The sequence below is a fragment of the Anarrhichthys ocellatus genome, unplaced genomic scaffold (assembly GCF_004355925.1).
Source record: "Anarrhichthys ocellatus isolate YVR2014 unplaced genomic scaffold, GSC_Weel_1.0 scaffold10, whole genome shotgun sequence".
In the NCBI taxonomy this organism is placed as follows: domain Eukaryota; kingdom Metazoa; phylum Chordata; class Actinopteri; order Perciformes; family Anarhichadidae; genus Anarrhichthys; species Anarrhichthys ocellatus.
The window spans coordinates 935720-954128 of record NW_022280040.1 but is presented as its reverse complement, the minus strand read 5'-3'; the positions used below and the strand labels follow the sequence as shown (position 1 = coordinate 954128).

Here is an 18409-nt window from a genome sequence, read left to right as displayed (position 1 = left end):
GTGTGTGTGTGTGTGTGTGTGTGTGTGTGTGTGTGTGTGTGTGTGTGCTTGTGTCTTTGTCTGTGTATGTGTATATGGGCTAATAATAAGTTGAACAGAATTAGTTTGTCTGTATTCAGACACTATCAGAACCCACTGACCTTTATGGTAAATGCAGTTTTAGTTAAATTCAACAAAAAGAAATATTCATTTTTGCTAAGAAAATTAAGACTTATGTACTTATTTGATCAAAATTGGCATTACCAAAAGTACATTTGAATTTTAAACTCACCAGAATGATGAATCCTCCCAAATTGTTGACTGTTTTAGAGGGACAGACAGCCTAAATTGCTAATGTTTCGACAGCTATGTGAACAAAAATCTACAGCCCACATATTAATGCACAGAAAATAAAGAAAGTGCTACCTACATGTATTGGATTAGAGTCATCTTAATTCAGAGGAGCATGTTTAAGTATCAAGAGATAAAATACCACTCAACACCACAGGCCATTTGGGCTTCAAACGCAACATATGCTACATTATACTTAACTTTACGAGCTATTATAAAAGAAAATGTCAAGAAAAACTGCACTTTCATCAAAGGCGAGTTTTGCGGGTAAAAATAAACTCAATTTACGAGAGCGGCTACAATCCAGTGTAATGGAACAGAGGAGATTACAGTCAGGGAGGGCATATGTCTACGTCCATCAGAATAAAGTAATGAAAGCTTTGAGATTGCCATAGTGTGCATCTTCATTTGGCCTACATACAAAATGCATAATCCTGCCAAAAACCATCGGTGTCGAAATCAAAGTCTCACTTTACATTCTTCTGACTCTCTCACACACACACACACACACATGCACTGCACACACACACTCATCCATCCATGGAAGTACCTCTCGTGATTGTTTCAGGGTTGTTGAGCTACCTGGTAGTGTTGTTATTTTTATCCCCTAAGCCTCACATTTAAGGCATCGAGTGGGTAATATTGTGGAGCACATAATTGTCTTTTCCCCGATTAATGTGCGTCCCTGCAATCGCATGCTGTGTGTGCATTTCGCTGGTGCTCTTCTCTCAGGTCGAGCCACTGGTTAAGTGCCTCAGAGAGCCAATAGATGAAACAAAAATCTCCAGATAGGGATGTGTTGAGATTAAAAATACAGCCTGGGAGAAACAGGTAGAAAGTAAGTTAAATGCTTGAAAAAAAAAAAAAGGACAGTGCCAGACGACTGAGATTGCTCCAGACATGCTGCAGGGCATGCTGCTAAAGCACAGCACAGCAAGGCAGGAGGCTTGCCAAGAATGTGTGTGTGTGCGAGAGAGAGAGACACAGACAAGGTCAGCATGCGTGTGTCTAACCAGATAAAGCAATCTGGAGCTGTGCCAGTGTAAGTGAACGTCTTCCAGACGATCCATCAGTTGCTCCGCAGGACCTCTCTCCACCTCACCTCTCGCTATGCTCCAGCACCAACGTGACTACATCTCCAGCCGGCTGACAGCCCGGCTCCTTTCAGCCAAAGGTTTAAGTTTAGTTCGTCTCGCAGGTGAAAGAACAACAACGTCTACTGTACATGTGCTGCACAGCCTGTCCTGCAGACTAAACCAAAATCCCTGTCTGATACAGATTAGTAGAAATAAAGGAAGGGGGGGGGGGGCGCATGTTAACGTAACATTACAGTGACATTATAGATTTTTTGCATTAGGTTTTTGACTTTGATGAGTGGCAATATTGTTTAGAATTTAGTGTGTGGAAATGCAGATTTAACTTTATTCTATTGCACACCTTCAGTATAATGTGTGTGTGTGTGTGTGTGGTTGTCTATAAACGTTCCCTCTGTACTAATCTTCAGTCATTATTATATTTTGTTCATATCAGGGAGACAGAACTTTGGATCACATCCACAGCAGAGTTGAATAGAATATTTAACGGGAGTAGCACGGTGTGCTCGGGCCAAGAGGTGCAAAGCGGCAAGTAGGTTTTACTCGTGCTCTTATGAAGGGAACATCATGTCACAGAAGAAGGTTCACGGACAATACTTCCCTCTTTGTAGCAAAGTTTGAATTGATTTCCTAAGTCTGATTAACAACTCTTTAAGGCGAAGGTCTGATGTTCACAGCAACTGGCTGGTTTATAGATATTGCTTCTTTATTAATCACCGTGCCTGTGCTGTAAAACTTGAAAAAGCACAGGACGTGTACGTTCACCATGCCTTATTCTTTTACATTATGTACAGTATGACATACCCTGATGACATGTAACACGCAGGGTTCATTTTCACCTCTATTTTAGTAAAGTTAATAAAATATCAAGGAATACATTCATTGGAAAAGCCTTAAAGCTGTGAAAGTTAATTTTCTTTTTACTGGAAATAAAAGGCCTACACTATTCCTGGATTATGTTGTGAACAACATAATTTTTTTTTTTTTGACAAAAGCTGCGGTTTCACAAGTTACGTGAACTATCATGTACGTTTTTAATGAAGAATTGAAGTTTTAACATCAAGAACATCGTGTATTTGACTAGTTCCAGTTGAAGGTTTAAGTGTAGTACATTACCGTTATGCCTGTGATAGAACAAAACAGAAGACACCTGGGATGACTTTTGTCCCTACGGGTGTTTTTTTAAGATCTAAGTCACATTCATTCTCATCATATTATATCATTATATCATTCATTATCATTATATTATATCATATTCATCGACTTATTTGTGAATTTTGGCTTCCTGTATGAAAGCTTGACATTTATCCACCTGTGCTCTGAGTGAAAGTGAAAGACATATCTTTCTAACAGAAATATTTCATGTATAAACACACTGTGCACATGTTATGTCAACTGAGAACTCCCCCCCCCCCTCCATCTCTCCTCTGGTGGTGAACTTGTTTGTCTTGGCCAGTGAAGCGTGCACCTTCCAGAAAGTACCCAACTTTTACAGGATTTTTCCAGGACAACCGAAAACTCACACTGGCAGACTAACATTTACGCTTACGTCCATACACATAAAAGGGCTCTTACTCCGGCACGAACGCACAAAAGTACACAACAACATCAGATGGGGGACTCAGCTTGTTTTTCCACTCAGTTCAAGACGGTTCAGTTCTTAATAAAAAGACAACATATGTCAACTTTCTTTTAAGGATATTAGTTTGGAAAGATGCACAGAGGTCTCCTGGTCTTCTGGTTTCTACCAGGCAGCAACCTCCGTTTCTGAAAAGTAAAGCCGATGCAGAAGTGCCTTAAACGTGCATTCTTTTTAATGGCCATCAGGGGGCGACTCCTCTGGTTACAAAGATAGGTCCGATTGCAGAGATCGAAGACAAAATGACCCTACTTACTTATTACCTCAGTGCACATTGTAAATATGAGTTTATGGTCTCAATCACTGGTTTCAATTCTTCTGCGATGCAGACCAAATGATGTTGTTCCTTGAGACGCCGTTGTTTGGTCTGGGAGTTGTCCGTGTGTTCGTCATAGATCTTTAACCCTTTCACAGTGTGTTTTCACTTCATGAAAGTTAATTGCAACATCTTGGTTGCCAAAAAATGTCCCCCACATGGTGTCCAAATGGTTTTTGCTGACGGCCAGAAACGTCCCAAACACAGCAAAAATAGGAAGAAAAGAGAAGTTGGTCATAAGTGATGATTGAGAGGGATTATTTTCACATCAGTCCATACATTAATTATTTAGGAAAGTGTTGCATATTGTACCTTTAACTCCTCTCCTGTCCCTTTTTGTCTCAGATCGGGCTGTTGGTCGCGTGTTACCAGGGTTATGTGGACGTTGTCATAGCGCTGTCTCAGTGTCCGTATCTGGATGTCAACTGGCAGGACAGCGAGGGAAACACAGCTCTCATCACTGCTGCTCAAGCAGGTAACACACACACACACTTAACTGTACGCAGGTGTTTTTGAAACAGAAGGACCAGCGTATGGATGTGGATCTCGTGTGAATGCCTTGACTATAGACTGTGTTATAACGTACAGTAACAACCGTCCGTCCCTCTATTCTTCAAGGCCACATAACGATCACCAACTATCTGCTCAACTACTACCCGGGGTTGGACATCGAGAGGAGGAACTGCCACGGCTTCACCGCTCTGATGAAAGCTGCCATGCAGGGCAGGGTGGAATGTGTGCGCTCGCTCATGATGGCAGGTGAAGAACACATGAGAACACCGAGACAGATAGCAGCATTTGGAAATCTTCAGTCATTTCTTTGCTGTCCTCTTCTAATCTTTGTGTATCCACTATATCCGTTCTTTGACATATTTAACCTTCTTTATAATTGTGCCACCACCAGGAGCTTCCCTGAATGCCAGGGACCTCGGCCGCCACTTCACTGCCAGGGAGTGGGCCTTCTTTACGGGCCGCTATGAAACTGCCTGGGTGATGACGCGCCTGATGGAACGGCCCTGCCCGCACCAGTACTGTGAGACATATAGGTAAACTCATGGCTGGCTCACATTGTTTCTCTGTCTGCCTGTCTGTCATGGACAATATCATCAACCAATATCTGAAGAGGTGGTGTAGCATTCTTGACTATAACAACTCAAAAGTCGCCTTGAGAGAGTCTATGACTTACTTCATGATGGTGTCAAGAGTAAGCCCTACCTACCTGTGCAGTGGATTTATATCTAATTTCTTTTTGCCAGTCTAGAGTGGCGCCCGCTGGCATCGCTGGTGGCCAAAGCCCAGGAGCCCCGTGGCTGTCTGAGGCGCCTGTCTGACACCGTGAGGAACATCTTCAACATCTCGAACGTCACCAACCCTGAGGATCAAGGTGTTATCGACCACATGGTTTCTGTAACGACGGCCATGAGGAGCCCAGTCATTGCTGTGGCATGCCATACAGTGAGTAATAACGCTCTAGATCATGTTTACTCTTCATTATCCAGGTACTCATTGATCAGCATCAAACAGTATCCCACCAGATCCATCAACCCCACATGTTACTCTATTTCCCCCTGACACCAACAAGCATTCTGCAACTGCATGCTGAGATAAGGTTATGCAGGTAACTACTCTTTGTGATAGTTTTCTCTTTTAAAGCCGCTCTCCTCTGCATTATTCCAGTGTCTGTACACACTCAGCACAGTTGGAGGTATCGGAGCTCACGTTCTTATCTTCAGATGGAGCCAACCATTCTTGTACGTTGTGGGAATCACCTTCCACAGACTCCAAATGGGACTAAACAGTCAATATTTGCGTGTATGCAAATTGCTTCTCTTATTGTTCTTATCAAGCAGTAGAATAAAGTAGTACTATCACTGCTGTTTCATAGACTCAATGTGCAAACAAACTGATGATAATATTGTGGTAATTGTGCTATTAAAGGATAAATCTGATGCTAATTTATCTTTGCTTTAATCAATGAATTCTCTGCTTTTTCATGGGATTTGCACATAATAATTAAAGCATATAATTAACGGCGGCCTTATCTGATAAGCAGGTTATTCATGCAAGATTACAAGTACTGCAACACCGCAATCAAAAGGGAAACTGAACAGAATTCTGCTAATTATTACTGCTATTGCTACTGCAGTGCTACAAATACTGATATTATAAAAAGTAATACAAGTGATACCAACCAGGGGCTGTTGTGTTTCAGGTGTGTCCAGACAGCCTCCCAAGTGTGGGTAAACGGCGGTATGCAGTCCCAGAGATCATCCGCCAGCAGCGCGCCAAGGAGCTCCGCTCCATCAACCCCGACAGGGTGGACAGCCACCTCAAACTCTTCCAGAACTCCCGGGTCACACTGGTGGCCAAGAACTCAGCCGACCGCCGGGCCAGCCTTCAGCCCCAGAGCCTGGTGCCTCGACACCGGAGCTCCAGCCTGAGCACGGTGGCTTATAACGAGGCCCTGGAGCTGCGGAGGACCAGCCTGCTGCCCATGCACATGGTGCTGAGGAGGAGCAGCGTCAGGCCGGGGTTCAGCATTCCCAAAGTGAGGGTCTCCAAGGCCCCCACGCCCACGTACGAACCAGAGAAGATACGGAGGAAGAGCAGCTTCAAAGACGGAGGGGGGCACCTGTTGCAACTACCAAAGTGGCGGTACAAGGAGCTAAAAGAAGAAAGGAGGAAAGCCGAGGACGCGGAGAGGAGGAGGCTGGAGGTTGTGACCAAGAGACACCTTGCTGCTGGGAAAAGGAAATAATATTGCCTCAGAAGATGCCATGCTCACTTCAAAAGACTATTATGTTTTAGAGATTTGGCTTTAATATTTTTCTTCAAGATATGAATAAGCAGATGTGTTCCTAAAAGAGGCTGCAAGGGGGATGCTAGTTGACTTTAAAATGTCTGCTGCAGCTTTGACAGCATTAAATGCACACTGCTCAGTGTCCTTCATGATGTCAAGCAGTGATTACCCAGGGGATTTGATACTTGAAATGCTTTTAATTAACTTATTTTTCATATTTATTGCTTTTTGATGGATGGCCTAGTCTATCTTTGATTAGGCTTTGGGTGTTCAATACAGCAGTGTGTTTACACTGAGTTAAGCTGTATCGGAGCAGAGGACACTTATTGACACAGATTCTCTCAAACTGTAAGCACAGCAGGAATCAGTGGAGAATACCAGTAGGTGTGTCATATTGACTGAGAAAGCTAAACATAAGCTTATATATATATAGATAATGTCATTTGACAGCAATATTTCAGACACTTTTTGTTCTGCTTTACAAAGACTTACCCATGAATGTATTTACATATACAGTTTATATGAGATTTGAATACTTTTTGATGAGAAACTTTGTATTTTTTATGAAATATAGACTTTTTCACATACTGATATGATAACAGCTATGTTTTCTAGTCTTAACGTAAGAGACCAACACTGAAATGTGAAGCACTATTACTATCTCAAATGTTTACATTGCAAAAGCCCATTCATCGCGCCGAAAGCGCCTCTGAGACTGAATTTGGTGTGTACAGGGTATATTGATGCTTTATTATACTAATCATTTCAAATGCCTCCACTATGTTCTGTTGGAAAGTTAATAACACATTGATGGGATTTTTTGTACTCTTCTTGATTTCCATAAATAGGGGTTTAATCTATTAGCAATTGCAGTATAAGTAGAATTGAAATGATAACATGTGGACTCTCTGATAAAAAACAGTCGACCCATTATTGAGCAATAGGTCCGCTCCCCGTTTCAACATTAGAACAGTGAAAATAACGGCTGTGAGTTTAAAACACACAGAGCCACGGGCAGAGCAGGGATTTTGTCAGGATTTCTTACAGAGCACAATTTCACGGTCCTAACTCCTCATGGCTATTGCAGCGTAAGTGTCATCCACAAGTGTGTGTCTAATAAACATGGTGATGAGTTGCTTTGGGTCACTGCACAACAAAATCATTTCTCCAAATAAACCTCGTTGGCTTCAGCGCGAGTCAGCAGTGAGTTCTGCACTTAAAACTGGAAGTGGTCGCGGGATTAACAAATTTAGCATCAACATGAAAATAGCTTTATGCTGGCAATGCAGTATCATGGCCAACAACATCTACTGTTTGCAGTTTGTTATGAGGCAATGAATAAAAACTACATTCCTTTGGAATACACTTCTGTGTTAGTGTTTTGTGATTGAGTACGGAGCATTTTCACAAGGCTTCTGCAGGATTTCTGTGAACTGGAGAAACAATTCTGAAGTTGAGATACCTTTAGATACATCACATACTTATATTTATGACAGGACAAGTCATATCAGTCATCTATTCCAAGTTCACTCATACAGAGTGTGGGGGAATGAACATTAGTGGGTTGTGTGTGTGAGTGGGGATGGGGATGGGAGAGACAAAACCTATTAGCCCCGAATGCATGAAGTAATATTTAGGTCATGGTTGTAGCTCTAACAGCTGTTGGCTTAGATTGTAACCTGAGATTACGAGGCGCAACAGGCTTGGTCAGCGATTCCCCTCCCGCCCTCCTCCCACACTCCTCCCACATCCCTCATAGATATTCAGAAGTGGCCAAATACACAGGGCCCTATCCACTGATAGTATGGCAGCTATTACGTCATGCCGTGATGCTAAAGGCTGGGATTCAGACGGGATGACCTGATTCTAGATCAGCACTGGACGAGTGCTTCTGTCAAACCTGTGAACTTTGGGGGGGGGGGGGGATTCTTAGTTGGGGCCCTCTGCTGGTTGGTTTTTAACACTTAAAGATTTCTGCATGTAAGATGGAGTATATCTACAACAAGTGGCATTGACAGGAAGTGTATCAATTACATAAATTGCTTATTATCAGAACAATTATATTATATCACATAGAACTATTGCATTGTTTTTACTTCTTTACATGATTTTTGAGTAAAATATGTCATCTTTTTCTAAACCATTAATAAGCAATAATTGTGTTACTTTTTAGATTAACACAATATTGCAGCTTCATAGGTTATATGATGTAGCAGTTATTACATTGTCACTACAGATAGTTGTCAAATCTTAAATGTGATAATTAATAACAAAAAAAAAACCCCGTTATATATGTGCCATGAAATAATCAAGAAGTAAGATGAAGCAATCTGCGTGTAGCAGATTGCTTTTAGAATGTAAGTGCTACTCGGAAGTTGAAAAAGAAAATTATAAATGAGTTGATTTAATTATTTAATTTCTCAAGAAAATCAGAAGCTTTATTTGTAAAAAATGCATGCTCAAAAATATTATCCTTATGGTCCACAATGACTATATTTTCTTCGGCTTAAGCAAGAACGAAGTGTAATCTATCCCCGTGCTGAAGGTATGAGAGCCAGTTCATTTTATTTCTTTCTTTAAAGTATTCTGTGAAATGATACCGTGATGCAATCAAGGATAAAGTAGGCCCTTCTTAATGAATTCCATTTCTGAAATGCTGAAAAAGTATGAATAAATGAAAATGTCTCACAATTAAATCAGCATCAGAATGATCTCCAACGTGTGAACTAAAAATGAACTGCAAGTGGCGGTGCTATCACTGATAGAAAGTGAGGAAAACTAGGCAGAGAGAAGCTCTCTGACAGAAGCTCCCGGGAGCTTTGATAACACCAAACGTACTGCATTATACTTTCCGTTAGACATTTTTAGGAACGACACTACAGAAAATAGGTTAGTATTACATAAAAATCCTGTCAATGCTGTTTGAGGAGTAAGATATGATGTGATGCTTGGAATATGAAAAGCAAGTAGTTTGGTTTTGGTGAAACTGGAGCCAAAAATGTCACCGTGCATTTGTCATTTCGACCCTGATGCCTTTCCAAAAATGTCCTGACCTAAATGACTGAAGCACCCTTTACTCCCACTGGTGCCTGTTGACCGAGTAAACCTCAGCATTGGTGGAATGTTTTCAGGCGGCTGTGTCAGAGAAATGACCAGTCTCAACTAGCTGAAGCCAGTTTTAATGTTCCTAAGGACCTCAGGCTAACAGCTGGTGGTGTATACTCAGGGCTAATAAAGTGACCCGAAATGACGACTTGGGTAAAGTGCCTTAAACTGTAACGGTGACTGTTTTTATGGAAGAAGAAACTACAAAAACATGATTCTATCCTAAATATATAAACATAGAAGGCAGTGCCTTGCTCATGGGTAATTGTTTGATGTTACCAGGCACCAGTACCGACCAGAACAGACCACTGAGCCAGTCGATGAGTGGGTCTACCGGCTTAAACAAAGCCGTCACTCTAAAGACTTCAGACATGTGAAAAGCTGAACCTACATTCCTATTATTTGATATTTAATAGACGTCAATCTAGAAGGCAAATTTAAAGAGACCATGTAATTAAACTTAATAGGTATTCCAAAAGCACTTTAGCACATTTGTACGGGCTGTCATAGTTACAGGTGAATAATTCTTGGCAGTGTCACTACTATGTGCTAAATACTGACTTGATGTTAACTAGCAATAACATGCTATCAGAGTATTTAAGAATGAATCTTGATCCAATTTACCGTCTTCATTCTCATAGAACTAGAGATTCCTGAGCACGGGCAGTGTAATACATTTTTTAGCAGCGTTCTCGCTCTCATTCTGTTCTCCCAGTCAGTCTAATGCGGCATGGCAGGGGATGAGAGTTCTGCCACATTGAGAGAACTATATAAAACCGTGGAGAGTCAAGGAGATTGTGTCTGCTTTAATGGGGTGTTACAGCTCGCACCAACTAAGCCTGCACTGGCTGGTTTATTGGGCTAACATAAACCGACAGAACACCTGGTTGCAGATGCTTGTGTAAAGATGGATTACACGCACTAACACCTGCTGCATGCTGTGTGTATGTGTGTGTGTGAGAGAGAGCGAGAGCAGAGGGAAGAAAAACAGTGGACAGCTCTTGGAGAGATGCTTCGGTTTCATTTCAAAAACACCACCTGAGCCTTAATCCCTCAGCGCAGGGTGCTAATTCACCGTGGGATGCTCAAATACTCCAGGTACAGCACACGATCAGTCAAGTAGGACTACTTTGAACCTCAGAACTGTGTCATTGGCCGACTGAAAACCTTTTTTCACATGACAAATTCCACAAAGCCAGCCTCAAGACAAGTTTTCGTCAAGTCATCCCTCATTTCATTCAAATAAAAAGGCTGTTTTTTTTTTTTCCAAGATGGTATATATATCTTTATTTACTATGACAACCACACCTAATACCCAAGTCCACGAAATGGATAAAGATTTATACAGTTTGAACAATTTACTCAAGAAAAAGAACCGAGAAAAATAAAACTCCATTAAATTACCATCGGAAATCATTCCTTCTTGGCAAGATAAATTTCTCTATTTCTCTCTTTCCTGGAAACCTGAACATTAGTGTTGCAACAAATGACACTTGAGTGTAAGGGGATGGGTGATTAAGGATAAGGGTGGTGTGTGTCTGTGTGTATTGATATTTCGGGGAGCCGATACTGATTATTATACCTGCGGATACCCTGGCAAGTAGAAATCAATGTATTGTCCTTGCACACTGACAAACTGTCACATAGTCAACATATTTGTTCTATGGAAAAATTTTTTTTTTTGCCCAGCGATTGCCTCGTCACCTTCATCGAAACTACGAAGCTACGAGCCTCCCTGCTTTTTGAGCCGCTTCTCTGCAACGCTTTGATCGGCAATGGTGATGTTCAGGCTCATGTTAATAGAAACACAAAGCATTCTGCAGCTGCTTCACAGTATCTTAAGATTTCATCACATTTCTGGATATACATTTTCATTCCTGTTGACTCTGGTGCGAAGCAAAGAAAATGTAAATCCGTGCGAGTCAAATGAGACGGAACAAAAAATCCTGAGCAATGAGGCACTGATGGGATACTATTACCGTGAAGCGGGTTGAGTTTGCGTTCAAATTAACATTGCCACGGAAGGATGGGCATTATTACAGCTCCGACAAGGCAGGGAAAAAATAGAGAGTAGATCAAAGATCTGCAAGACTCGTCTCTATTAAATAAAAAAGGTAACAACGGTGACAGAGAGGGAACTGTAGAAAAAGATCGACAGACTTTGCTGTGGCCCAAAAGCTATATAAGCGTAGCTAGCCTTCTTGAGTCACGACACTAACGGCATGCATCAAGTAGATACTTGGGTAAGGACAGCCTCCATAACAGGGAAGTGGGCAATTTGTATGCATCATGGTTCTCCTTATTGGGCATCTATAATATTGAAATGGCCAAATGGAATGCTCGTCAAACTTGCCAGTGACCTCAGCGTTGGGGCTAATGATCGGTTGATGCCGTCTTGTAATTAGCTACTTTTCCTCTCTCTGGTTCATGCTGTACAGTGCAATTTGGCAACAGTCTCAGTGATCCACACATGGAAATGCGTTTTGCATTTGAGAAGCTGCTCTCTGTGTGCTCTTTATTTGGTTTGTGTTGATTAATGTAAAACTGGTGTCCACCTCCTGATTTAATTGATTGGTTCTTTTTTTTTGGTCTGAAGATCAGGAGGTAGAAGGCTGGAGCTTAGGCTGAGGTGATTGGTTGGCCTGATTGATGGGTTGCTGTGAATGGCTGTTTTGCTGTGATGTGGTAATGGTTGGCACATCGCTGGGGTAAGAGCCCCTCCCCCCCCCACATACCTGATATTTTTTCAATAATGCTTAATCCTAGAATGATAATTATAAAAGACCACCCGCCCATGCATACCACCTTAAGACTGTACAGCTGTCAAAACCATTTCTCTTAAGGAGAGGACACAAAAGTGCAGAACTTGTAGTGCAGCACCAAAGCACCAGGGGTGTGAAGATTGGAACTTCTAACGATGGCTGTATTCGCATTGGGTGTCATTTGCTGATAAATTGCTGATATATGTAACGAAAAACTACTCTGATTATTTAGAGGAGATCTGTGCCTGGTGGGCAAACATCATCATCCTGTCCGTTCCGTGGGGAAGGCCGGCTGGCGTCGCTATCATAGCTCGCTGCCTGCAAGTTCACTTGCGGGGCTGGTGGATGTGCTGGTTGATGTGCTGAGTGGCCGGCAGCTTGGAGACACAAGGCTGGGGCTTCTGATGAGCCACCTGGGCAGCTGCAGGGGTGAAGTCCTTATCACCCTGAACAGAACACACAGACAGTCACAAGTCTTTGAGGCGGCACGATAACGAACAGCAATGTTCACAGCCTCAGCCTGGCTGGGAAAATCAAGATCCAAGCAAAAAGCTTTACAGATGATACCGCGCATGAGCTTTGCTGCGTCATACCTGCTGCAAATCTACTACTACACAGTACGGCAAATATCCATCACTCTGAGGTTAGCTATTAAACAGGAGGATAGTGATTGTCACCAATAAGAGGCTCATTATCAAACAGACAAAACATGTGAGAGAAAGTATGTTTGTAATACAAAGTTTTTGCAGTTGGTTTCCGAGCCCTTTATGCCACATTTTTAAAAATCCTTTCCCTCTGATAATCAGAACAATGAGGAAATCCCTGAGAGTGAAGGGTAGAGCACGGGGCCCTCATCCGTCCCCGCTAATGTGCTCCGCAACCTCAATCTCCCATTCCAAGAAAAACACCCAAAAACAGACGCTCGCTTCTAAATCGGGTCGAAGCAGGAATTCGATTACTCACAGGGGAATGCGGAACTTTAATCAGAGACTTACTACAATCATGACTCCATTCCCCCCTTCTTTCTTTTTATCTCTACCTGCCAGCATGCTCAGCCATCTTCCTCAATGTTTCTCTTTCTTTCCTTTCTCACACCTGTTCTTCACTGCGCTGTTTTTCACTACTTGGTGTCTATATTTTCCTCCCCTTAATTTACCTGGTTTGTTTTTTTTCAGGCTACACTTCTCTCTAACCTCTCTCTCCCCCCCATCCCATCCCATTTGTGAGAGAAAATACGAGTGGGGAGATGAGCTTCAGAGCAAATGCATTGCACATAACATTGATTACACTGCAGCTCGCATGATGAAGTGGATTAACATTGTTAAGTTTTAATTCTGTGGTATTTAGTTTAGCTGATTTTGTCCAGGTGTTGCTATAATAATGTGGATATTACTTCTCCATCACAAACAAAATGACAACGAATGGTTTCCTCACTATCGGATTTCTTAGGATGTCCATATGGATACATTTGTATAAGCAATTTAATCAACATTCTACAAACACAAACACTGCCTGTCTGTCTATCTGAACTTTACTACCAGCCTATCCTTGCTTGACCCTAATCCTCTCTGTATGTGTTGGTTTTGTACTGTATGTAGGCTGTGCACACTAGCTCTCCTGCATGTGTGTGTGTGTGTAGGTGGGCACAAAACATTTAGTGTGTGTTTCTTTCATTTAAAGCCAATTCCACAGCTAACTGGATGGAATGTGAATGGATTTGACCTCCTATTGCCCTTGTCCTCTCTTCTGAAGCTCAAAGCTTCTCTCTCCTCTATCTCCTTCCTACTGCAGAGGTATGGGAGGGAATGCAACTAATTACCGGTATTATTGCACCAAACTGTGAACAGAAGTCATGATGATTGGCAAGTCTCCTAACTCCTTTTTATACCATTTAGTACACAGCTAAAATACACATTTCTGTGGAGAGATTTGTTTTTTCAAATCAGATTTCGATAAAAACACAAAACCAAAAGGAAGACATCTTAGAAAATGGAAGAATTAAACTACTCTTTTTTTTTTAACATCCATGTGGCTCAAGTGTGCTTAAGTTTCTTGAATTGCTGACATTAACATAATGCAGCAAACTTCCATTTTAAGATGCGTATAAGAAGGTGGAATAAAGACGATGGAAGATCATTCATTTCTTTCCATGCATTTTAAGAGTGTGGCTGCATCCAATGTGGGGTTTTTTCTGCTAAATTATTCCAAAGAAAACTGTCTTACCCAACATGCATTTAGGCATGTACCCAATATGCTGACCGGCTAAGATGTACTCCTCAACAATGTATTTCATGAATATAACTGTCAGCGTATAATAAAAAAAAAAAATAATCATTGACATATTTTTCTCGTCTTCAGATATCCGGTCCCTGATATTTTGCTGAGGTATGATGACTTAATTTGACGCTGGGATAACGGTGTGACGTTTCTTTGGGGACGGTAAAGAACAGGATTTCTGAAGAGATCTGATCCCAGCAGGCAGGAGGACACGTGTTCTGAACCACAAAACCCAACTGTGGACAGGAGGCCGGAATACATGCATTACCCTAAATAACTGCCTAGCATTAGATGCCCTTTGGTGGAATCATTTTAATACCAAAATACGTGAGGATCTTATTCTGTCCTTTAAAGAGAAAGAAAAGATAGAGCCGGGAAATGTCTTGTTTTTTTTACAAGAAGTCTCAGCAGGCTACAAACTGAACACACACTGAAGTGTTTCACTTGGCTCCTTAAAGGCTTTTCTGAGGCTTTGTGCAGTGCTAGCCTCAGGGTTTGATGGCAGTGATAGAGGGCGAATGGAAAGGCTAGAGGAGGATCGGGGGATAAATGGAAGGCCTGCCACCTTGCTGATATCACTGCAATCTTCCGCAAACAATCTGCCTGGTGTGTGACACACACACACACACACACACACACACACGTCCTTCCACAGACTTTGACCCACTTTTCAAAGTGGCAGGTCAAGCTTACACATACCACCACTACCACCCCCCCTTTTAAAAACAGCTTTTAAAACAGACAAACTATCAATCAAACTCACAGCATCATCTTTAATTATAGATATTTGATTCCTGATCGCAACCCTTCTTTACTTTAGTACAATTCTCTCTGTTGGTACCCTCAACCCTTTCTTCTCTTGTTCTGCCTTGCGATTCCTTTTCTCTCTTGTTCAGTCTCAGCACTAAGCCTCCACCTCTCCCTGCAGACCTCATGTCCCAGATATAAACCACCTTATCATGCCTATTTCAACACTACTGGTGGTCTTTGTATGCGTGCGTGTGTGTATATGTGCATGCGTGTCTCACCTTTGTCACCACTCCAGACACGATCACGGGGACCTTTGGTGGACTAAAAAGGAGAATAAAAGAAAATGAGAGAGAATATTATGATGAAAATTCGTTCATAACAATATACAATTCAGTAAGTGTGTGTCTAGTGCTTTATTCTGTGGTGATTTGTAATTTGATCGTATTTTGAGCAGGCCAAGGGTGCATCTTGCTGTATGGCCATGTTTACAAAAAGTTTACCAATCTGGCCACCTCCAAAAGGGACGCTGTGCAAAAATTTGAAAACCCCAAGTTGTCAAAACACATAATATCCACAGTCTTACTCTCTCTGGACACACACGCACACACACGCGCGCACACACACACACACACACACACACACACACAGGATGGACCTGCCAGCAGCCTAAATAGCTCCCATTCATCCTGGCCAAACACTGGGGCTCAGAGCTTCTGGATGGAAAGCATGACAGGAGAGAGGAAGGGAGGCAAGGGGGGGGGGGGAGAAGCTGAGCTATGACAGGAAAAGAGAGTTAAAGAGGAGGAGGCTGATAAAAGGAAAGGATTTGGAAAGAAGGAGATGAAAAAGAAGTGGAGGAAGGAAGAGGGACGAGGGGGTGAAGCCAGGTCAGGGCAGATGGAGGGGAGAGTGGAAGAGGCGAGAGGGCAGGGAGGACAGCGGAACGAAATACCTATATAATAACAGACTGAGAGGAGAGGAGAAAAAAAGATGGAGGAGAGGGGGAGGCAAGAGCTCACTCAGACATGGAGAAACAGAATGGATGGAGGAAGAGAAAAAGATGAGGAGGAGGAATGCGGAACCCGAGGAAAGTATCGACCTTGACATGACAAACGAGCGCCGTCGAATTTTACAGCGTCTCCCCCCCCCCTCCCCCGGCAAAAGAGTACGGTTGTTGTAGCCACCTTCAAAACTCCACTCAAAGACATTAGCTATAGCAGCGAGCATGTCCAACTTACGACTTACCTCATTAACAGCATAAATATGTTGAAAAGTCCCTCACAGAGACTACAAACTGCAGCCTCAGCAGAGAGAACCCAAGCACTCGGAAAACAACATTTGAAACATCTGCTACTTTCTTATTTATTTTATGATCCACGCACAACTTTTTAATCGCAATCAATTAAGAGTTATGGATTTTCAACACATCTGGCTAACCTCGCTCTCTGCAATCAACATCTTGGCACTGAATAGCCTTCCGCTACTTATCTTAATGAGAGTATATACACCTTGCTATTAAATTAATGCTGGGATACGTTGAAATCTCGCTGATCATTTCCTCACGAGCTACTTGTCATAATAACGTGAGGTTGAGAGGTTCTGTATTAGCAAGTCAATTAGCTATATGGGACATTAGCGCCGCGAGTGTTCCTCATTCAAATTAATGCTTTTGCTAGCTTGCCGCTAACATTTGACTTGGCTGTAGAGTTTTAAAAATGTTAAGGTTATCAGAGGAACAAGTAGGGGAATAAATGTGCATATGGCAAGTGCCAGATGAAGAAAAAATAAAAACGCAAGTGTGAATAATGCTTACAGGAAATTCATGATTCATTCACATTTATGTGCAAGAACCTGGAGGCTGAACTTTCCTCTTAAACACAACTGGCAGAGTGCCACAGCGAGAAGTATCTGCTTTCATTACACACATTATAGTTAGGTGAAAAATGTCATGCTAGCAATACAGGATAGCAGATTTCCAAATGGACTCAAACAGGCCCTTCTAGCTCTAAGCTAGCTCATTAGCATTCAGCTGCTACAGCCCTCGTAAAGCTGTTTTTCTGAAACACAAAGGTAGAAACTTTCTTTGAATGATATCTTTTCACGAGGTTTTCCGCTGTAAATAGTCATTTATACTTGTGTTTTACACCATGCCGCAGTGACACGCAGCACATGTACAGTAGCTTCGCTTTTCAATTTCCATTGAAGCTACATTGAGGTGAGACGCAGTGGGGTTGAGGCGAAAATTCACGCAAAGCTGGATACGTATTCCCATGATGAGAGAGCGTGGGCTGGTATTCACCTCACGCTGGGTTGTCACATGTCTGTATTCTATCGAGTGTCGATCTCCACCGTGCAATCTGAAGATAAAGCCTGAAATATTGAAAACAGACTTCAAAGGGAGGGGAGGTATGAAAAAAAATCTGCACTGCATTTTAAAGCATGTATGGCAACAAACTTTGCACGTCATTGTTAGGATAGGACATGAAGGCTAGAGAGACAGAGAGCAGACATATGAGACATGACGAGACAGACGGACAGGAGTGAGGAGTGTAAGCCTGTCAGAGGAACAGACGGCCAACACGCATCTAACTCCTTCAGAAAATGATTTAATTTATTCATTTTTAAAATCAGACAATGAGCTAGATGAGAGCTTTTCACCTGACTGCTAATGAGAGGATACGACACAAGTGAGATGCTACCGACACCTATTTTTCATCTGTTCAATCCGTATGGCAAAATGGAAAAGAGAAACCCAGAGAAGGGCACACAGTGAAAGAAACCATAAGTGAGGGTAAGGAGAGACAGAAGGAACCTGCAGGGGGCAGTGGAGAGCTGTAAGGAATCTTTGGGAGGAGTCGCTTTGTGCCAGGCGAGTTAAGAGTTAGAGGGAAGGAGAGGAAGAACGAAGGAGGGGAAGAACGAAGGAGCAAAAGAGAGGTAGACACAGAATGCTAATTCTAGCTAATAACTCAAACAGTGAAATGTACATTAACGGTGTGGTGTGTTCTTCCCCGTCTTTAGCTCTGAAGCCACACCTCACCACCACCACCACCACCCCGCCCATCTCTCTTTGCTTCAGCAGAGCAGGAAGTTTGTTGCCGTGGGCGAGGTGGTGGTTGCCATAGAGACTGATGCATGTTGCCCGTCTCCGCTACTCCTCCTCCTCTTCTTTCCTACCCTCGCTCTCTTTCTTCCCTCTCAACTTTTTCGCCATGAGCTGTCAGCTTACTGCACATTTCGCAACAGTTCCTACATTCAGGATATGTGCACAGCGACTTAGTGAAGCGTGCACACACACACACACACACACACACACACACACACACACACACACAC

At 42.4% G+C, this 18409-nt stretch overlaps 2 protein-coding genes across 2 annotated transcripts in view; one reads left to right on the top strand and one right to left on the bottom strand.

Annotated features, from left to right (window-relative positions):
- LOC116385192 (ankyrin repeat domain-containing protein 33B) overlaps window positions 1-7129 on the top strand; it is a 13151-nt gene extending 6022 nt beyond the window's left edge. Inside the window, exons 2-6 of the mRNA XM_031850422.1 lie at window positions 3725-3854; window positions 3998-4138; window positions 4284-4425; window positions 4636-4834; window positions 5592-7129. Coding sequence (XP_031706282.1) covers window positions 3725-3854; window positions 3998-4138; window positions 4284-4425; window positions 4636-4834; window positions 5592-6137 — 1158 coding nt within the window. The 3' untranslated portion in view covers window positions 6138-7129. The remainder of the gene's footprint in view (window positions 1-3724; window positions 3855-3997; window positions 4139-4283; window positions 4426-4635; window positions 4835-5591) is intronic.
- Window positions 7130-10538: 3409 nt separating this feature from the next.
- Window positions 10539-18409, bottom strand: part of dap (death-associated protein) — a 12039-nt gene continuing 4168 nt past the window's right edge. The window contains exons 3-4 of the mRNA XM_031850346.1: window positions 15352-15394; window positions 10539-12492 (exon numbers count right to left, since the gene is read on the bottom strand). Coding sequence (XP_031706206.1) covers window positions 12373-12492; window positions 15352-15394 — 163 coding nt within the window. The 3' untranslated portion in view covers window positions 10539-12372. The remainder of the gene's footprint in view (window positions 12493-15351; window positions 15395-18409) is intronic.